This window comes from Zonotrichia albicollis, chromosome W (genome assembly GCF_047830755.1).
Source record: "Zonotrichia albicollis isolate bZonAlb1 chromosome W, bZonAlb1.hap1, whole genome shotgun sequence".
NCBI classification, from domain to species: Eukaryota; Metazoa; Chordata; class Aves; order Passeriformes; family Passerellidae; genus Zonotrichia; species Zonotrichia albicollis.
Genome location: NC_133859.1, coordinates 18,553,562 through 18,576,192, shown reverse-complemented (window position 1 = coordinate 18,576,192; position 22,631 = coordinate 18,553,562). Strand labels below are relative to the sequence as shown.

Below are 22,631 nucleotides of genomic sequence, written 5' to 3'. Positions count from 1 at the left end.
TGTAGCATCACTACATCTCTGTTCCTGGAGTTAAAATAATTAAATCAAATTCTAGTAATTAATCTTCTGACCTGTGCTGCTCTGTGGAAATTTTCAAGGGCAGCAGTATGAATTAACATCTTTTGGAATTCCAAGACTTTAAGTCTGTCTTCCTCTTCAGCATCTCTTCAGGTAGGTCACTAATAGGGCAGACTGTTTTTTTAATACTTCTGTGTAGAAAGAAGTTGGGCATTCAAACCTATAAACAATGTTTTGTTAGTGCTAAGTTAAATTCTAATGAGCAGGAGGAGTGTGTATGCCCAAAGAGTTACCACTTGAAAGATTGTTATATATAAAAACAACTTTTCAAGTGGAAAAGTTTCTTACTCTTGTGTACAGAATTTATGAATAATGTATGAAATTCACTACAGGACTTGTTTTAGTTTTTTTGTTTTTTTTTTTTTTGCTATGGAAAACAAAGATCTGAGAATTCCTAATATTTTAGTAATTATTCTGTAACAGCTTTATTAGTCCCTTTTTCTGAGCCAGTTCCCCTTTGAGAACACTTTTGGTCTTTTCTGTATTTCAAGCACATAAAGTGGAATCAGTCTTCTTCCATGTATCTATTTCATTAATCCCAACTGTTATGTATTTTCTCTTTTTAACATTTGAAAGTAGTGACATTTTTCCCTTCTGCATGTGCTGATAATATTCTTAGTTCATAGGATGATTTAGGTTGGAAGGCATTTCAATTTTAGTTCCAACACCCTGCCATAGACAGGGATACCTTCCACTAGACCAGGTTGCTCTAAGCCCCATCCAACCTGGCCCAGAACACTTCCAGAGATAAGGCAGCCACAGCTTCTCTGGGCAACTTGTGCCAGTGCCTCACCACCCTCACAGGGAAGAATTTCTTCCTAATATCTAATCTAAACCTACCCTCTTTGAGTTTAAAGCCATTTCCCCTCTGTCCTGTCACTCCATGCCCTTGTGAAAAGTCCATTTCCAGCTCTCTTGGAATCCCTTTAGGTACTGGAAGGCTGCTACAAGGTCTCCCTGCAGCCTTTTCTTCAGGGTGAACAATCCCAACTCTCTCAGCCTGTATTCACAGGAGAGGTGCTCCAGCCCTCTGATCATCATCTTGTCCCTACTCTGGACTCACTCCATCAGGTCCACCTTCCGATGTTGGGGCCTCCAGAGCTGGACACAGTACTCCAGGTGGGGGTCTCATGAGCACAGAGTAGAGGGGCAGAATCCCCTCCCTCAACCTACTGGTCACACTGCTTTTGATGCAGACCAGGATACACTTGGATTTCTGGGCTGCAAGTGCACACTGCTAGTTTATATTAATTTTTTCATTCACCAAGACCCCAAGTCCTTCTCCTCAGGGTTGTTCTCAATCCATTCTTGCCTCACCTTGTATTTGTGCTTGGGATTTCCCTGACCCAAGTGCAGGACCTCGCACTTGGACTTGTTGAGCTACATGAAGTTTGCACAGGCCCACCTGTCAAGGTCACTCTGGATGGCATCCCTTCCTTCCAGCATGTTGACCGCACCACACAGCTTGATCTCTTCAGGAAACTTGCTGAGGGTGCACTCAATCCCCCCGTCCATGTCACTGACAAAGATGTTAAACAGCACTGGTCCCAACACCAGTCCCTGAGGAACACCACTCATCACTAGTCTCCACTTGGACATGGAGCCCTTAACTGCAACTCTTTGAGTGCAACCATCCAGCCAACTCCTTATGCACTGCGTGGTGCACCCACCAAATTCATCTCTCCAGTTTAGAGACAATGATGTTGTGTGGGACAGTGTCAAATGCTTTGCACAAGTCCAGGTAGATTATGCCAGTCACTCTTCTCTCATCCACCACATTCCCCTTTTTCAGTCAGTGGGAACTTCACTGGACTGCCACAACTTCTCAAATATGATGGATAGTGGCTTAGCCACTTCCTCTGCCAGTTCCCTCCAGACCCACAGATGTGTCTCTTTAGATCCCATGGATTTCAGGTTCCTTAAATGGCCTTGAACCTGATCTATAGAATTTCCTTCTCTGTTGTCAGTTATCCTCATGCTTATTGCCAAGGCCAAGGCTTCTTGATTTCTGTTTGTATAGCAATCCAGTAACCCGACTTGAGTCATTTAGTGAGGAAAGCAAACCAGTAACTTGAACAAACTGTGATGTGTACCTTCTGAGTGTATATGTGAATTTTCTTTTGTGACCGTTCTAAGATTGTCTTTACATGCATTGCAAGTTAGTGATGATCCACTGGCTAGTAGTCTCTGATATGGTATGGAAGCATGGTCCAGCAGAAGGCAGGGATCAACTCTCTTTTGCTTTTATTGGTGAATGAGTGCCTCTAATTCTGTGTATTATCTTCAGAGAACAAGAGATAAGTGTAGAAACAGCTGGGTATTCTGTTGGGCAGTAGAGTTGTTCAGTGTTGCCAATATTTGGCAACTCTTTAGCCATCAAAAGTGCTTAATGCTGTACCCAGTTGTGGCCTTTTATCACAGCTTCTTTTATTCTACTGCATTAAACATTTGACTCAGTTCTCTGAACTGATGTGTTGTATGTGCCTTTGTACTCCAGCAATCCAGGTATTAAACATCAGTGGTGCTGTGTAGGTTGCAATGAAGAAGCAGAGCTGTAGGTAAAAGCAGATTTGTACAGCACAAATTACTTCTCTTTGTGGAACCAAATGCAAGGAATTTTAAAGTGAGGATTCACTTGTGAGCTGTACTGGTTTAGGGCAAATTTGTTAAAGAATCTGCAAAGGAGGGCCCCTCCAGAAAGCGAAACCCACACAGCCCCTCCCCCCAACCGGTTCGGGAAAAAATTCCTCGGAGAGAGGTGGAAAGAACCTGTTTATTTGACTGGCCCCGCACCCCCCAGCACACAAAATGAACAATACCCGATGACACCGCTCTGAGAAAGATGGCAAAATCAGAAAGTCTCTTTTGGGGGTGGTTGCTCTGTTCTCAGTCCCTCCGGCGCTGGGCCAGCCGCTGCAGCCGAACCCTTGGTGTTCCCGGGTCCCAGTCCGGAGCAGGTTCGAGATGGTCACAGGAACAGGAGAGGAGAAACAGTCCAGGAAGCAATGTGGACTGTTTAGCTAGAACTAGCTAATAAGCAGAGGCAGAAAGCAGAGCAGAAGCAAGAACAGAACAAGAGAGCAAGCAAAAGCAGCAAGCCCAAAGCTGGAAGTAAAAAAAAAAAAGCTCTGTCTACTGCTTGTCTCTGTGTCCTGATAAGAGAAACCCAAACAAAACTTCCACTCTTCAGTGCCGGTCTTAAAGGCACAGAACAGATGAATGGGGATATACAAGCATCATAACGTCACCCCAGGACATTCCACCCCTTATCCCCATATCATCAACATACAACACATCATGCATTATTCATACAAAATTTCTATCTGTTCCCCCAAAATTACAAGCAATACCCATCATGCCTTCATCACATCCCCACACTGGACCACTGAATCCAGGCCCTATATTACAGAGCTGCAGGATTCCCCCTTTTCACTTTAGTCACTTAAAGCTCCATCTATCACTTGCTCAGACCTTCGACACTTACACATTTCCTTCTCCATCTTCCACTTGCCCAGACCTTCAACTCTTACACATTTCCTTCTATCTCATGTCTGTATGGTTTAATGTACAGACAATGGCAGTAACATCCAATGAACAGTGATATTGCACATCATTCTTACCCCACAATCAGATCTCCCTGAGGTACACATTGTGTTGTTCCATCTCTTTGCATTATCCACCACGTGCAACCTGGTCCCTGAGCAAAGACAACCCCACGAATGGGTTTGTCTGTACTCGAGGCAGAATTGATCCACACAGTCTTCCCTAACAAACCTCTGATATGTACCACTGGGACTTTGTCCCCTTCTATTACATTCAGGGACTCAGACTGGTCAGGACCTGCTCGGTTGGTGGAACCTCGGGTGTTAACTAACCAGGTGGCTTTTGCCAGATGCTGCTCCCAATTCTTGAAAGATCCCCCACCCAAAGCTTTCAACTGGGTTTTTAGTAGTCCATTGTACCTCTCCACTTTCCCTGCAGCTGGTGCATGGTAGGGGATATGGTACACCCACTCAATGCCATGTTCCCTAGCCCAGGTGTTGATAAGGCTGTTCTTGAAATGAGTCCCATTGTCTGACTCGATCCTCTCAGGGGTGCCATGTCTCCACAGAACTTGCTTTTCCAGGCCCAGGATGGTGTTCCGGGCTGTAGCATGAGACACAGGGTAGGTTTCCAACCATCCAGTGGTGGCCTCCACCATGGTCAGCACGTAGCGCTTGCCCTGGCGTGTCTGGGGCAGTGTGATGTAGTCAATCTGCCAGGCCTCCCCATACTTGTACTTGGACCACCGCCCACCGTACCAGAGGGGCTTCAGTCGCTTGGCCTGCTTGATGGCAGCACACGTCTCACAGTCATGGATAACCTGAGAAATACTGTCCATGGTTAGATCCACCCCTCGGTCTCGTGCCCACTTATAGGTGGCATCTCTGCCCTGGTGGCCTGAGGCATCATGGGCCCATCGAGCTAGGAATAACTCTCCCTTATGTTCCCAATCTAGGTCTATTTTGGACACCCCTATCTTTGCAGCTTGGTCTACCTGCTCATTGTTTTGGTGCTCCTCGGTGGCCCTACTCTTGGGTACATGGGCATCTACATGGCGGACTTTCACAGGTAGCCTCCCTACCCTGGTAGCAATGTTTTTCCACTCACCAGCAGCCCAAATTGGTTTCCCTCTACGCTTCCCGTTAGCCTTTTTCCACCTCTCCAGCCATCCCCACAGAGCATTGGCTACCATCCATGAATCAGTGTAGAGGTAGAGCTTTGGCCACTTCTCTCTCTCAGCAATGTCTAGGGCCAGTTGAACAGCTTTGAGTTCAGCAAATTGGCTTGATCCACCTTCTCCTTCGGTAGCTTGTGCAACCTGTCGTGTGGGGCTCCATACGGCTGCTTTCCACTTCCGGTTCATCCCTACGATGCGACAGGAACCGTCAGTGAAAAGAGCGTAGGGTGTTTCCTCTGTTGGCAGTTGGTTATAGGGAGGAGCCTCTTCAGCACGTGTCACTGGTTCTTGTTCCTCTTCATCTGTGACACCAAAATTCTCACCTTCGGGCCAATTTGTAATGACCTCCAAAATCCCAGGGCGATTCAGTTTACCTATACGGGCGCGCTGAGTGATGAGAGCAATCCACTTGCTCCATGTAGCACTGGTGGCATGGTGAGTGGAAGGAACCTTGCCTTTGAACATCCACCCCAGCACCGGTAGTCGGGGTGCCAGGAGGAGTTGTGCTTCAGTGCCTATTACCTCCAAAGCAGCCTGGACTCCTTCATAGGCAGCCAGGATTTCTTTCTCTGTTGGAGTATAGTTGGCTTCAGCCCCTCTGTAGCTTCGACTCCAAAATCCCAGTGGTCGACCCCGAGTCTCCTCAGGCACCTTCTGCCAAAGGCTCCAGGACAAGCCATGGTTCCCAGCTGCAGAGTAGAGCACATTCTTCACCTCTGGTCCTGTCCTGACTGGGCCAAGGGCTACTGCATGAGCAATCTCCTGCTTGATCTGGACAAAGGCCTGTTGCTGCTCAGGGCCCCACTGGAAATTGTTCTTCTTGCGGGTGACCAGGTAGAGAGGGCTCACGATCTGACTGTACTCAGGAATATGCATCCTCCAAAAACCTATTGCACCCAAGAAAGCTTGTGTCTCTTTCTTATTGGTGGGTGGAGACATTGCTGTGATCTTGTTGATGACGTCTGTAGGAATCTGACGCCGTCCATCTTGCCACTTCACTCCCAGGAATTGAATCACACCAGCTGGTCCCTTTACTTTGCTCTTTTTAATGGCGAAACCAGCTCCCAGGAGGATCTGGATAATTTCCTTCCCTTTCTCGAACACTTCCGCAGCTGTGTTCCCCCACACAATGATGTCATCAATATACTGCAGATGTTCTGGAGCCTCACCCTTTTCCAGTGCAGTCTGGATCAGTCCGTGGCAGATGGTGGGGCTGTGCTTCCACCCCTGGGGCAATCGGTTCCAGGTGTACTGCACTCCCCTCCATGTGAAGGCAAACTGAGGCCTGCATTCTGCTGCCAGAGGAATGGAGAAAAATGCATTGGCTATGTCTATAGTGGCGTACCACCTTGCTGCCTTGGACTCAAGCTCATACTGGAGCTCTAATATGTCTGGCACGGCAGCACTCAGTGGTGGAGTCACTTCATTCAATGCACGATAGTCCACAGTCAATCTCCATTCTCCTTCAGATTTTCGCACAGGCCAAATGGGGCTGTTGAAGGGTGAGTGGGTCTTGCTGACCACCCCTTGGCTCTCCAGCTCTCGGATCATCTTATGGATGGGGATCACAGCATCTCGAGTGGTTCTATACTGCCGTCGATGCACTATGGAAGTGGCAATTGGCACTCGTTGCTCTTCTCCCGTCAGGCATCCTACTGCAGATGGATTCTCAGACAACCCAGGCAAGGTGTTCAATTGCTGGATGCCCTCTGTCTCTACAGCAGCTATTCCAAATGCCCATCTGAGTCCTTTTGGGTCTTTGAAGTACCCACTTCGAAGGTAGTCTGTGCCCAAAATACATGGGGCCTCTGGGCCAGTCACAATAGGATGCTTCTTCCACTCATTTCCCGTTAGGCTCACATCAGCTTCCACCAAAGTGAAATCCTGGGATCCCCCTGTCACACCAGCAATAGAAACAGACTCTGTCCCCACATGTCTTGATGGGATTAACGTGCACTGCGCACCAGTATCGACCAAAGCTTTGTACTCTTGTGGTTCCGATGTGCCAGGCCAACGAATCCACACAGACCAGAAGACACGATTTTCCCTGGCCTCTACCTGGCTGGAGGCAGGGCCCCTCTAAGCCTGGTTATCATTATTTCCCTGGGTGTATGTTTTGGATGTTCCTTCGAGGGGATCAGACATGTCATCATCATCATACCTGGCCGTTCGGCTACGGGCAACTGGAGCTGCTTTCCTCCTGGTGGCTTCCTTCAGTTCACACACCCGTCGTGCTAAAACAGCGGTAGGTTTCCTATCCCACCTTCTCATGTTTTCCCCACAATCACGCAGGTAAAACCACAGCTCAGCTCGTGGGGTGTATCTTCTCTCACCATCTTGGAAACATCTGCCTTGGATACCGGAACCTCGGATCTGTACTGCTGAAATTTGGAGAAGGTCTTTGTCATGGTTTGGTTAATCTCCTCTCTAAGCTTCTTATGGTTCTCCTCTATCTTATCCTCTAAGTTCTGCAGACGTGTTTCTACCGCTGCGATTCTGGCATGTGTCGGGCCATGTACAGCATCTGCATATGCTCGGAGCTTCCTTGCCATGTCAAGCACAGTCTCACCCCTCTCATCCCTCTTCATGATGGCTAAGGCAGAAGCATATTCTTGTGGCCCGAGTCGTACGAGTTTTCGCCACATCACAGACGTGCATGGTACTAAGTCTGGGTTCCTAGTTGTTACATCATCTGAGAAGATAATCTCAGCCACGGCCATTTCTCTCAGGCGTTGGATCCCTTGCTCTATTGTCTTCCACTGAGTCTGCTGCATATAGAGATCGTCTGCACACAGGTATCTTTCTGCCACACTTCTTAGGACCCGTTCCCAGAGGCTGTGAGAGTTAGCCCCCCTCATCATTCCTTGGTCTATGACAGTATCCTGTGACAGGGATCCCAAATGCCTGGCTTCAGTGCCATCCAAAACGGTAGCCTCGCCTGCAGCATCCCAGAGACGGACCAGCCAACTAATTATGGATTCATCAGACCTTCGAGTGTAATCCTTCCGTAGGCCACGAAGGTCCTTCAGGGAGAAGGACTCAGTATTGGCATCTGATCTTGCACCTGCTGCTTTGACTCCTGACTTTACGTCAGGAGGCACTGAGGTTCCTTCTCCTGCATCATCATCATCATCATCATCGTCCACTGGTCGATTGGTCTTGGCTGTGCATTTCCCACTTCTCGTGCTAGTGGCAACAGCCATGGGTTTAGCTGCTGGCTTCGAGCCTGGAGTGTTAGCTGCAGCCTGAGTCACCGGGACAGTTGCTGATTTATCTCCCTGCCCCCCTGCCTCTGTCTGCTGCCCTAGAGTATCTAGCAGTGTGCGATAAGCATATGCCAGGGCCCAGCTCACTGCAATGACCTTCCTCTCCTTAGGCTCATCCTGGTACTTCTCTTTCCGATATTTCCCCACCTCAGCTGGGTTCTGAATTTGTTCATGGGGAAAATCCCACACTATAGGGTCAGAGAATTCCTTCAGGATTTGGCCCATATCCTCCCATTTCCCACACCACTTAGGATTTTCCACACCAGGGTTTACTCCTGAGTCAGGGGTCTCATCAGCCCGTCTAGAAATCTCAGCCCTCATTCTAGAGAAGCAGCAGGCTGTATAGAGGAAGGTTACCAGATTGAATACCAGGAAGATGGTTTCTTTAACATTGAGGGGAAACTGAACATCCTTCACTAGTGATGCAACTGATTCATAGGAGAAGGAGGAAAGCAGAGGCTGAAAAACCTCATTCCCTCCTGCTCCTCCTGCGACAAACTGGATGCATAACCATAGCCATGAACCATTCATATCTGGAGCAGACCCCAGCATGTTTATAAACTTCTTGCACATTATTGCCACCAAACCCAGCAGGATAGCTATTCTGGTCACAGCCCCTCTGATGTAAAAACTACGTTTTAGGGGCAATACTAAAGCTATTTCTGGATAGGAAAATAAGCCTAGGGACCAGAGAGGTATTAAAATCTCAAAAAACCCTAGGGACCAGAAATGCATGCAAACCTTCACCCCAACAGACATTATGAATCCAAAAAGCATGGCTATTAGCTGATTTAAACGAACACAGAGTAATAGCAGCCAAAATGCAGTCAAAACAGGGTTTTTCCACTCTCTCTCTCTCTTGCCCCACGTTGGGCGCCAAAGATTTGTCCTGGTTTAGGGCAAATTTGTTAAAGAATCTGCAAAGGAGGGCCCCTCCAGAAAGCGAAACCCACACGGCCCCTCCCCCCAACCGGTTCGGGAAAAAATTCCTCGGAGAGAGGTGGAAAGAACCTGTTTATTTGACTGGCCCCGCACCCCCCAGCACACAAAATGAACAATACCCGATGACACCGCTCTGAGAAAGATGGCAAAATCAGAAAGTCTCTTTCGGGGGTGGTTGCTCTGTTCTCAGTCCCTCCGGCGCTGGGCCAGCCGCTGCAGCCGAACCCTTGGTGTTCCCGGGTCCCAGTCCGGAGCAGGTTCGAGATGGTCACAGGAACAGGAGAGGAGAAACAGTCCAGGAAGCAATGTGGACTGTTTAGCTAGAACTAGCTAATAAGCAGAGGCAGAAAGCAGAGCAGAAGCAAGAGCAGAAAAAAGAGAGCAAGCAAAAGCAACAAGCAAAAGCAGCAAGCCCAAAGCTGGAAGTAAAAAAAAACAGCTCTGTCTACTGCTTGTCTCTGTGTCCTGATAAGAGAAACCCAAACAAAACTTCCACTCTTCAGTGCCGGTCTTAAAGGCACAGAACAGATGAATGGGGATATACAAGCATCATAACGTCACCCCAGGACATTAGCAAAAGGTAGTAATCCAGATAGTGGGAGTTTAAGTGCAGAAGACTAGTTTGCTACACACGTAGCATTGAAAATTATAAATCTACTGTAGGTGAAGAGCCTAAAGGGAAAAAATGATAGTTATGTTGCTGTCTAATTTTCATTAATAGCCTGATTCTTGATACTGTTATTGGTTCTTACTGGTCAGATTTTTGTAAACCAAGGGGAGAACCCTGTTGTGTTCCTGAATCCAGGCTAATATGTCAAGTATGCTGGAATTTGTCTTTGAATGTCTCTTTTTAATTTGTTGCAGCTACTTCATCAGTTCCTGTGCTTAAGACAGAACCTTCTCCCTCACTACCTTCTGCTGGTTCTCTGCCCAGCATGGTGTCCACTACTGCTTCACTTCTGCCTTCAGCATTGCAGCATGCAGGAACTTTGCCCAGCTTGCCTCAGTCCAGTGATCTGGCCAGCAGCTCACTCTCACAGTTAAGCAGGTGCAGTAGGAGTTGTGATAAATGGAAAGGGGTTCAATTGTCAGGAAAGGACAGACATAAGGGTGATTGTGTATGAGGCTGTCAGTTACCAGGGTCTCTTTTTCTGACATTAGCTAGAATTAGGAGAGAGATTCAGAAGAGGCTAGGATGTTTCTGGTTACAAAGTATGAGCTCTGGGCTGCCTCTTAATGATAGAGCAGCTGCTGCCCACGGTTGTCTTGGTTTAAGACAAGTTATGAGGTGGACACTGAAATAAGTTACCTCCCCTTTAGTTTTAACCAATCACTTTCCACCAATAAGGAGATAGGAATATTGTTATATATGAGTAATGGGATGATTGGCTCTCACAATTAAGGGATGAACATTGTATCTATGTTAAGAGAAGTTTTATTGATGTATAGTTATGGTATTGTAGTTTGTTGTTTAGACATCCTCTGTTCTCCCCATAGTCCCCTTTCCCCCCCTCTGTATTGTTGCCACCAGACAACCTGGGTTGTCAGGGTTGTCCGAGACGTGGAGGGAGGGCATGTACATGTGCCCCTTGCATGGGGCAGTTTGGAATGGGAAAAGCTTGTTGCAGCATGACAACACCTCACCTCCAATCAAGTTACAAGAAAGTAGTCTCCTCCAATGGATGGCAAAGAAGAGTTGACTGACAGACTTTAGGAGAGGCCAAGGTTGCCTGATGCAACCCCCAGGGATATAAAAGGCGGAGCAGCCATTTTGTAGACAAGCTCCTGGCAGATGGTCACACACTCCCAGTGCACTGTCCTTTTTCCTTATTCAGTCCTTTGTTGTATTTTGTTAAGGTTTAATAAACCTTTAAAATTTTAAAAGTGACAGGTCATTTCTCACAAATATGAGTAGATATAAGTGAAAAAATAACAGTTTACTAAAAAAAAAAACAGAAACAGGCAAACATAATAACAGTAATAGTCACTAGTTACAAAATTGCTGGAATCTCACAGACTCCCTGGGAACAAGGAGAAATTTAAAAATGGCAGAGTAACCCCTCCCCCAAGATGGCACCCTCCACAGACAAGCATGTGTGGAAAGATCAAGATGGCAGCAGCCCTCCTCCCTCTTTTCTCTCCAGTGGCAGCAGCAGCTCCATTGGTGAAGGTGACTGGCACACTCTGGCAGCTGGAACTTGGTCAAGGGCTAGAACTCGTGGAAGAGACTTTGCCTTCCTCTTGGCAGAAGATGGCAAGGCAGCCAGCTGGGGCAACTTGGACTCTGTGCCTTCCAATTTCCACTGGGCACTGCTCGTGGGCTGAGGCGATTGTATGGAGCGGGGCTGTTCTGTTCTTCTTGTTGCAATGCCGCAGCTGTAGGCAGGCACTCAATTTGCCTCTCAGAAAAAAAAACAAACTACCTGAGGCAACCCTCTAGGAAAAAAACAAAAGAAACCCAAAAGAGAGCCTCTGCCCACTGGTGCCTTGGCTCTATCTCCCTGCAAGAACAAAGGGAAAAAAGCCAGAGCCATGAGGCAAGAGAGAGTTCTGCCTGAGTGCCTCAACCTCAAAAAACCTGGGCACCTCCCAGCCCTTGCATGGTTGTTTTCCTGCTGCAGCGTCTTAAAGAGACAGTAACAATGTTGGGCACAGATAGATATGGAATACAATAACATTTTGGTTTACCCAGGACAGTGGTTTATAAACAACTTAGTGTTTCAAGTAGCTGTTACTTCAGTCATGTCAGCTAAATTGATTCCCCTAGTTTGTTTTTCCTACTTTTTCTGCAGTGCTTGCTGATTGTTTAGTGTCGTAGGTTTGAAATTATTCCCTAACAATTTACTTCCTGGCTAATTTTGAAATATTGTGTTTTCATTTATATTTGTATTTCTTAAAATTAGAAAATAGGAATGGTTCCACAGGGACAGTGTGTGCCTTTTTCTAAAACATTTCCTTCAGACACTTTGAAATGTCAGATTAGTGTCTCTGGAAGTGCATTTAGCACAGCTTAGCTCATTCACACTGTCTGTCTGATATTTTAGTGCCTGTTACTTGAGCTTTGTCCTTAGACAGGTGATATCCCGAGGCTGTGCTGGTTATGTTTTATTACTCACCTTTGTACTGTATTTGTTAATATAAGAAACTAATTTTATGGGCTATCACAGACTTTTTTCTGTTAGACAGCTAGGACATAGTCTCTTAATACACTAGTGTTTTGTGTTGAATAAAATGGTAAATGTGTCAAACAACAATAATTAATTCATTCACGTTGAAAATATATCCCCACATTTGTTTGTTGAAAAGCTGTGTACATTGGTAGAAATTTTAGTTGGAGGATTGATGCTGTTAGTCAGATACAAAGCACCATGAAAGATGATTCTTGAATTCCAAGCATGTCTGGCTTGGTTGTGCTGGTGGTTCTTGTCTGTCTCTACCATAGGTCAGATAGTGAATTAAGGCTTTTAGAAGAGCTGGGGAGAGTGGGCAAGGGAGTGGTTTAAAAATGTATGTACGACTGAACTGGTTTTTTCCTTGCTGCTTGAAGTGGTGTCATTGTAATTTCTGCAGGCAGAGAACAGTTTTAGAGTCAAAGTAAAATTAATCTATGGAACTGCCAACATTTATTCTGGTCCCGCACCTCAAAAGAGCTGCCACAAGTGTTTGCCCTTTAATTAGGGCATATAATTTAGCCTGCAACTTTGCTATGAAAACTACTGTATTTTCTTGTGACTATTTCCATAGAGAACACTAAAATATTTGTTATGGTTAGGATCTCTCTTGCTTCTGATTTCAAATGAGGAGGTTATTTTTGAGCACCAAACCATACATAGTTTTTATATCTTTGCTTTGTCAGTGTTCAATTTGTTTATTGTGCTGTAAGTTATGTTCTTGACCTTGAATGTAAGGTATAACTTCTGTCACTGTAAATGTTTAAAAAACCATTTCAGTCACTTTTCAGGGAGATCTTTGGATTACAGATGTATGTCAGTGCTGCTGTTAGTGCCAGTAGTTCACAGGCCTTGTCAGTTAGGAAAAAAGATGGTGCTAAAGCAGAGTTGCTTTCTAAAGCAAAGCTATTGCAAATGTTTTTAATCAGGGGTTTCTTTATTTTCATATTTTACAGTGTATGTATAAAACAGAACTAATAGTTCTGTTTCATCTTTTCAAAGAGGAAATTGGTTTTGGTAGGGTGTAGTGGTATTAATTTGCCTTGATTAAATTGACAGATTCTATAGTAGTAAGGCTAACTTTTGGGCTTTCACAGATGCTCTTCATTTGTTGGTTGTTTTTTTTTTTTTGTGAGCCCTGTCTTTTGATAGTTCCTTGGGGCCTTTGGTAGAGTTATGGGGAAAATACCCTGCAGGTCTAATTGGTTGAACTAATGTTATACAGGTTATGTGAGAAATACCATAATGACTCAAACCAAAGCACTATCTCACCAAATGCAACAGTTGCTTATGGAAAGAATGAGAAACAAGCCATGTGTTTCTGTGAGTGTTCTTCTGGTTTTGGACTTTACATAATTCCTGAACCAGCAGTTATTTTTTTCTAAAAATAGAGTAATTTGATAGTTATAAATGAATGGTGTTTTAGATGTTTCTTGTTAGTAATAGTTGTTTCTGTACTTCATTTTTTAAATTAAACCATAGTAGGATATTAGTTAAAGGGAAAATGTAGGGGGTGTGTGTATATATATACACATTTCTACAGACAATTTTTTTTTATTATCCTACTGTGTGTATATGTGTATACACATAGCTACAATTTTTATTCTTTAACTAATATTCTACTACCTACTCTATTTGTATATATGTATGTGTGTGTATATATATATATATATATATATATATATTTAAAATGTTTTAGGAAAAAATAATTTTATTAACTGTGAGAAATGACTGCTCACTTTTAAAATTTTAAAGGTTTATTAAACTTTAAGAAAAATACAACAAAAGGACTAAATAAGGAAAAAATACAGCACTGGGAGCCACCGTAACTATCAGCCACATGCTCATCTACAAAATGGATGCTCTGCCTTTTATATTCTTAGCCCCTCCCTAAGTTTTGTCAGTCAACTCATTCTCTGATGTCCATTGGTGGAGATTACCTTCTTATATTTTGATTGGATGGCAGGTGTTGTTATGCTGTGCCTTAGTAATAATCTGGCCTTCTCTAAATTCCCTGGCTACTGAGGCTATTACAAGGGGGAGGGGAAAGACTACTATGGGAGGACATATTACAGTAACATCAGTATACATTTTAACATCTGCATAATATCTATCCCTTAATTGTGAGAGCCAACTATTATAGTACTCATCTATAACCTTAACTCTTTGCAATTCCTTTTTAGCTCCCTTTCCAATCATCAGAGCGGCCTCTCCTCTGCCTCAGTGTTGTCTTCAAGCACATCACATGTGGTAAGTCCTATTTGCATTTCCACAGATATTTGGCATATAGTCAGTTTATCTGATGATTAAGACCCTCTCTTAGTTCAGTGTGTTCCAGTATGCTAATTAATGAAACAAGAGCTTTATCTCAGGGAAGGAGGACTGCCAGCTCTCTAGTGGTAAAAAAAAGTCTTTACCACTTGTGATTTGTACTCGATCAGGACAAGCTGTTACAGAGACTTGCCAGTCACACAACTGTAGAGGAAATTTTTGTGCCAGCAAGGAGAGATGGAATATAGAAAGAATTTCTTATAAAAATGTGTTTAAAAAAGAAATAAAACTTTAGATGTGGCTGTCTGAAACTGCTCTAAAATGTGGACCCTTCACAGACTCCACTGGAGAGATTAGCTGGCAAAGTGCAGGTGATGGAGTGGTACATGTCATGACAAATGCTTCAGGACAGATGATTTTAGAGTTTACCATGTGACATTGTTGTCACCTTTGTATTTAATGTATTAGAGATAACAAGGCAAATGGTAGTGAACACAGTGCTCTAGATGAGGTTGCACAAATGAAAGTCAGACAGACACTGCCTTGTTCTGTCTCTACAATCCCATTTGAGGTGTGCAGATAGGTTACTGCTTTTCTTTATGCTTGAATTTTGGTTTGTAATGCTCCACCCCTGTTGTATATGTAAATTAAAAATCACACTTATCAAAATGTACTCATTTTTTGCTGTCAGAGTTCTTTTTGGTTTCTGTGTGTTGATGACACTGTTTTGCAGGTGTGATCAGCTTACAGCTAAAGTACTGTATTGTGCTGGATTCAAACCAGGAACTCCTTTATCTTCATGTGTTCCTGTAATACATTTTGTTTGTGTTTCAGTTTACCACATTGACTCTGTTGTGGGGCACTACAGTTTTAATCTTTTAAATTCCACAAATGCACTGAGGAAATCACAGTAGCAGTGTCCTGTCTTTTGGAAGAATATAGTTTATTTAACATAACAAATCCTAGCTTAAAGGAGTATACAAGCAAAAAGGGCAAGAAATAATGCAAGGGAGTGACATTTGAGTTACTGTGGTATAATTTTGTGATGATATAGCAGTTTGAATTTGTCTCATGTAATAATTTTCTTTGAATGCTTAAAAATCACAAGCATGCGACTCAATTGCTTGCCTGATACATAGATAATGCATTATTTTTTACATGTGCTGCTGTTACTTAAAAGATTGTTGGGCTTGATTTTTAGTTTTGTTTCCCCCCCCATCTTTCACTGTGCCTCATTTGCTCTGTTATCCTCAATCTTTTTGTCTCCTTTCTAGCACACTAGTGTTGAGAACACAACTTCACTTCAGCCTTCAACAACTTTTTCAACTGCTTCAACCTCAGCCACTAGCACCACCTCTTCGGTTGTCAGCATGGCAAGCAGTATGAACACTACAGCTAGCCTTGGCCTGAGTGTTACCAGTGTGTCTGCTACCACACGGGCAGCTCCCTTAATGTCTTCAGGTTTGCAATATTAACAGTTTATGTGGAGAGACAGAGGACTTCGATCAGCAGGGCTGTCAGTTGAGCATCTTGCCAGCCATAGCAGCGCTAAGAAATCCACACTTGACTAGCATTTTCAGCATGCTTTATTTTCTGAGTTATAAAATAAAATTACCTGGGTTTGTGTATTTGAGATATTTGTTAGGACATAATGTGGCATTTATGTAACATATTCCATCCCCAAAGAGCTTTGTAAATAGAAACCAGAGTAATTCTGACTTGGGAAGTTTTGGACTAGGAGATTGACCCTGTTTGTATTCCAGGTTTTAATCAGCTCTTTGCTGTGAGTTCACATTAGCTTTAATTTCAGTCTTCTCTGTGACTTGAATTTATTTGGCAGTGTCAAAATATACTGCAGTGTCCTCATTATCATATGCCACTTCCCTATTGCCACATCTAGAGAAAGGAAAAAAGTGTCTGATGTCTGGGTCATTCCACAGAAAATAGCACTTCAGAAAAAGGAACCACAGAGGGAAGGTTGGGAGGCTTCTTGCACTGAAATGAAAGCAATACTAAATTCTCTTTCTTTTCTAATTAGCCTGAACTGCTAAAAGGAAATCCTAGGGAGGGAAGTGAATGATTTAAATACTGAGATCAAACTTAGTTACAGAAGAATTTCTCATTTCCATAGCTTGTAAATAAAGTTTCTGATGACTGGTCAAAGTGATTTTTTTTACTTTTCTGCTTCCTAGCTCTGCTTCATGTAGGCAATTGAAGCTGTTTCAATTTCCTCTTTGCTTTTCCCAGGTGCAGTAAGTCACCCACAGTATGCTGGCAACATTTAGTGCTTTCCAGTCTGTTGCTGGTGATAAGTGGCAATGTGTTGACAGAGCAGAAAATTAAAGGAGATAATTTGCTCTTAGACTGAAAACAATGCCTGAATTTTGCCTTCGGGAGGGGACCAAGGAAAGGAGACTTTCCAGTAATTATTGTATTTCTCTTGGACAGAGTAAATAACAAAATTAGACTGTTCTCTGATGGGAGTCTTTTCAGTCTTAAGTAGCCTATGATTTCCCTTCCTTGAGGCATGGTTAAACTCTCTAGGCTATTGTGAGCATTTTCATCAACCAGCACAAAATTCTTCTGTGTCATTCTGCTTTTACAAACTAAGACAGTGCAGCTGCCAGGACTTGTGAGCTATCTTGTCTCAATGCTGAAACCTTTTCTTTTCTAAAGACTTGTTAAAGTGCCTGTATTTTAATTCTATAGGCAAAGCTCCCCCAAATCTGCCTCAAGGTTTATCACCCTTGTTGCATAACCAGTATATTGTGGGACCTGGAGGACTTCTGCCTGCCTACCCAGTAAGCAATTTGTTTGTCCTTGATTGATTAAGCCTTGGTGCAAGTGAGCCCTACAGACCTGCTGTTGTCTATGCCAATGCATTTCTGTTGGCACATGTTCCACCTGGAATTTTTGTTCCAAATGCTGAAGAATGCTAAATGTATTCAGTGAGGGTTTACTGTTGATAGTAAACTGTATAAGTGTTGGTACAGACCTGATCTGGCTGCTGTTGTAGGTAAACATGCACGTTGCTGTGGTTTTCAGTGTTATCAGGTTTTAGGCGCTTTGAATAAAATTAGATCCATTTAGATTTGTATTACTGGACTAGATAGTATTATGTAGTAATGTAATAGTAATCATGTAGAGTAATAGTCGAAATGTGCCATATGTATCCTGTCTGTCATACTTAAATAGATCGCATGTAACTTTTTCGTGTCTGACCAGGGTGAACATATTTTTGGTTATCTGTTTTTTGAATCAGAAACTTAATTCTAGTAATTCTTCTATATTACACTGAATGCGAGAGGGATGCCATAGGTTGCTTTGTGGTCTAGTAATAGAATCTTAAATTCTGCTATTTTCAGAAGTAATTATTACAGCAAGGAAGACTGTTGCTCTTACTCCCAATTCTGAATGCCCTGTAGATTTTAAACAATTTCATGAATGCTGCATCTGCAAAAACCATATTGAACATGCAACAGTAATATTCTCAGAATACTGCTGTCACAAGGAAGCAACATCAGAGTGAAAAGCCATTTTAAACTTTGCTCTACTAGCCTTAAAATGCTACAGTGCACCATGATAGCATAATGTGACATATATTTGTACATCTCTAAAATAGACTGGGCCTAGGTCAAACTGTTTAAACAGAGCCCCAAATTGAACATCATCAGAGAAATGTGTTATAATGTTTTATTTTCTATCTGTCTTTAAGCAGATTTATGGTTATGATGATCTCCAGATGCTTCAACCCAGGCTGCCAATGGTAAGTAAATGGCTTGCTTTATTTAGTTTTAAAGAAGTTATCTTCAGTGTTGATCATTTGTGCAACACAAATTAATTCATTTGATAGTGACTGAGAGCTTATCTCTATGTTCTATATTCTGTTTTTTTAATCATCCAGTTTTCTATGTTGTATAAATTGATGCAGTCAAACTGTCAATTTGCAAACAGAAGCAAATGTGTTCTGTGCTTGTGAAGTGATACGCGGAATAAATAGACTCCACAATCGGATGTAGTTATGAAGTGGGTATGTAATCTCAGCGCCTGGCACAAGCGAGATAACTCTTGTGAAAACTTGTGCCCCGAGCCCTGGTCTGAGCCACATCTTTATTCACAAAGGTGTTTCATATACATTACACTGCACAACCTTTCGATGCATATTCAACCCCTGGCCCTGCCTGTCCTTGCCTCGCATAATAATTAGATCCACATCCTTCTGGGCATGCATTGTTTGCTGTGGTGGTTGCACAGGGGTCTTTGGTGGTCTCTGAGGCCAAAGATTGTGGTCTTCCTCATGATTGAACTTTTCTCCTTTGCGCATGTGCTTTTGGTCCCTTGGTGCTTATCTGAGTATGTCTGTCTGTCTTGATGACCTTGGAGACAGAGGAGCCCCTTTATCTGTGTTCTTTGCATCCCATGGTCTTCTTCCTGTATTGTTCTTTATGCAAGAAGCTTCAGAAATTTGCATTTGTACCATGGCAGAGGTTTCTTAAGTAAAAGGTTAAAATTCAACACACAATTCTACAAGCTAAAATTTAAATGCTTAATTCATATTGCTAACTTAAGCGAACCCCCAAAACCTCCATTTCAGTGGTCTCTTTCCCTTTCCCTTGTTTATTGCCTTTGTTTTCATATTAGCTGATCTTTTCCCAATTGGAAGGGTTGTGAAATGTGGTTTGGAAGAACCTGGTCAGTCCCCTCCTGGACCGAGGGCCTTGAGGGGGAAAGCAGTGATTGCTGCAGTTGTGGCAGGAGCTTCTGAGGAGGCGGCAGCTTCTGAGGAAGTGGCTCTGGGTGTAGGCACTTGATTGTTGGATGTGTTCCTGGATACAGCTGCCCCAGCTCCTATGTCTGAAGCTCTTGGGGATAAGAAAGGCTTTTCCTTTGGATATATATATTGCTCCTACTCCTGCTGGGTTGAGTCCCTGGCTGTGGTCCCATGAGTGTGTGCCTGTAACCGCAGTATTGTGCTTTCTCTACCTTTTTGCCTGAGATGGCTGGGGAGCAAAGAACAAAATGCCCCCTATAAGACTTTGTAAGCCAAAGTTCTTGCATTTGGGATGACCTTGAGCCCCTGTGCCCCAAGAGGAGGGATATCCAAGAGTCTTCTGAAGATGGAGCTGAACCAACTTATCTAGTTAGAGCTCTAGTAGGAGGAGAAGGAGGTGGTGGTTTCACTTTCTGAAGTTTCAAGGTCCCCTCCAAAAGCAAGGATCACATTTTGCTTCTACGAGAGCTATTGTCAAATGTGAAAAAAGCGTTCACTCTCCTGTGAAAATTTAAAAAGTTTAATAAAGGACAATAAGAAAAAAGGACCTGAAACAGAGTGGAAATTTAACAGAGTAGAAATCCATTTCAGATTTAGGTGAAATGTGCCACTTTGAATTATTAAGTCTGTAGTTTGCTAACATACATGAACTTGTTTAGTCTGTTAGCTTTGCTGCCCTCACAAAAACTGCCTCAGTCAAGGAAAAAGGAATGCAATTTCCAAGCTGAAGAGATAAGAAGGGCCCCTTGAACTTTGAAACTAAGGCAAGAGATGGACAGGATGACCAGAGAGTTTTCTCTATACAAGGACTAGTTGCAAGCTGTAATGTTGTCCTGGTTTAGGGCAAATTTGTTAAAGAATCTGCAAAGGAGGGCCCCTCCAGAAAGCAAAACCCACACGGCCCCTCCGCCCAACCGGTTCGGGAAAAAATTCCTTGGAGAGAGGTGGAAAGAACCTGTTTATTTCACAGGCACAGCACCCCCCAGCACACAAAATGAACAATACCAGATGACACGGCTCTGAGAAAGATGACAAAATCAGAAAGTCTCTTTTGGGGGTGGTTGCTCTGCTCTCAGTCCCTCCGGCGCTGGGCCAGCTGCTGCAGCCGAACGGTGTTCCCGGGTCCCAGTCCGGAGCAGGTTCGAGATGGTCACAGAAACAGGAGAGGAGAAACAGTCCAGGAAGGGATGTGGACTGTTTAGCTAGAACTAGCTAATAAGCAGAGGCCAAAGCAGAGCAGAAGCAAGAGCAGAAAAGAGAGCAAGCAAAGCAGCACGCTGAAGCAAGAAGTGAAAAACAGCCCTATGTACTGCTTGTCTCTGTGTCCCTGATAAGAGAAACCCAAACAAAACTTCCACTCTTCAGAGCCGGTCTTAAAGGCACAGAACAGATGAATGGGGATACAAGCATCATAACGTCACCCCAGGACAAATGTGAAAAAGCTTTTGTGTAACTAATGCGATAGATGAGTAATGCGATGATTGACTCTCACAATTAAAAGGCAAATATCATGTATATATGTTAAGAAAAGCTTTATAGATTAACAGTTATGTTGTACCCCCTTGTGTTGTTATCAGGGGACTGCCTGGGTTTGGGACATTTGGGAGGGTCGGCTTGTCACTATGTCAACACCTGACCTCCAAATAAGATTTAAGGAAGTAAACTCCACCACTGGACAGAGAAGAAAGAGTTGATGGACAAAACTTTATGAGGGCCAAAAGGGTTAAAAGGCAAAACCTCCATTGTGTAGACGAGCACATGGTAGGAAAAATCCTTTGCTCCTGGCACCATAATGATTTCTCTATTCAGTCTTCTGTTGTATTTTTGATAAGGTTTAATAAACCTTTCTACATTTTTGGAAGTGAGTAGCATCTCTCACACTTAGAGAGAGCATCTCTTACACTAACAGTGTAAGGGCATCCACTGACTGACCTCTCCAAGTAATAAGATAACACTGACACAAGACAGAGCACCAGAGGAGGTTGGGAATGAGTTTGATAACTCCTCTTATCTGAAAAGTGTGAAACAACAGGGATGAAATAATGGGAAGGAATAAAATTTATTGACTTGATCTCAGGGTGTCATACAGATAAGCCAGGATGGGAAACCAAGAAGAGCCCCTGCAATATCAAAAGCTCTCAGGAATGTTTAAATAATGTATAAGCTAATGAATATGCATGTAACTCCAGCAATGTATATAGAGAACATGATTTTAAGTTTTTTCCGGTGCTCTTTGGCAGTTTTTCAAAAGCACCCCAGTGCTGGAAATATTGTCCTTCTTTTATCCTATTATTATTAAACTTTTAAAAATTCTAAGGAGCGAACTCTGTTTTCAACAGAGGCTTCTACCTCCGTGATAATCTGTGTGACTTTTATAGTCATAAAGAGAAGTGTCTTCAGTCAATGATATTTATTTTTCTTTTATCTCTTCCCACGTCTGCTCTCCATATCATGATGTTGATTCTTGGCCAGGCTGCAGACCTTTTGGCACCATGAGATGACCCCTTGCTGGGCCTTTGACCCACCTGGGTTCTCTCTCCCATCTGTACCTGCCATCTGTGGTAGAGAGAGGAGGGGGGAGGAAGTCCTGCCACACCTGGTAGAAAAACACCTTGGGAAGAAACTTTCATTCCCTTCCCCTGGGACAGAGGCAAACAAACCTGACTAAACTTTAAAAATAAAAAAAATTTAAACCTGGTATATTTTCCAACACCGTCCCTGCAGGAGATACACTGGTGTTGGAGGTCCATGGCTGGACCTTGTCTATGTTGCCTGAGAATTGCTCATGCTGCAAGGTGTTTTCAATCAAGACAATGAGACAGTTGGCATGAAAAGTGCCTGAAGTGGCATGAGTAGCTGAATTCAGCCGAGTCAAAGAGATCTCTGCTGTGTCTCTCCTTCATGTAATCATAGAATGGGTTGGGTTGAAAGGGATCTTTTAAGGTCATCTAGTTCAATCCCTGTTACAAACCAGTTTAACACAAAAGACCGAAGGAAACTAAGTCTTTGTGACTAAAACGGATCGGACCCAGAAAGGTTCAAAATATAGCCAAAAAACATTATTAAAATCAAATGAGGTTAGATGTTGGTGCAAAAAAAAACTTGATATATTTTATTTTATAGTAAAAGAGGCAAAGAGAAAAAAGAAAAGAAAAGAAAAGAAAAGAAAAGAAAAGAAAAGAAAAGAAAAGAAAAGAAAAGAAAAGAAAAGAAAAGAAAAGAAAAGAGAAGAGAAAAGAGAAAAGGAGTTGTGCATGGGGGGACAAGGAGAGAGTGACAGTGGTGTGAGAAATGACTGCTCAGTTTAAAAATTTTAAAAGTTTATTAAACCTTAATAAAAACAAAACAAAAGGACTAAATAAGGAAAAATAGGCCTGGGAGCCTCTCTCGTGGTTGCCTACCACATGGCTGGC

At 43.3% G+C, this 22,631-nt stretch overlaps 1 protein-coding gene across 9 annotated transcripts in view; it reads left to right on the top strand.

Annotated features, from left to right (window-relative positions):
• Positions 1–22,631, top strand: part of LOC141726929 (ubiquitin-associated protein 2-like) — a 197,520-nt gene that overhangs the window by 121,687 nt on the left and 53,202 nt on the right. For 6 of the 9 annotated variants that reach the window (XM_074532024.1, XM_074532029.1, XM_074532028.1 and 3 more), the window contains 5 exons: positions 9,871–10,054; positions 14,360–14,426; positions 15,722–15,908; positions 17,157–17,248; positions 18,163–18,213. In XM_074532024.1, coding sequence (XP_074388125.1) covers positions 9,871–10,054; positions 14,360–14,426; positions 15,722–15,908; positions 17,157–17,248; positions 18,163–18,213 — 581 coding nt within the window. The remainder of the gene's footprint in view (positions 1–9,870; positions 10,055–14,359; positions 14,427–15,721; positions 15,909–17,156; positions 17,249–18,162; positions 18,214–22,631) is intronic. The other 3 variants (XM_074532025.1, XM_074532032.1, XM_074532026.1) reach the window with 2 other exon arrangements.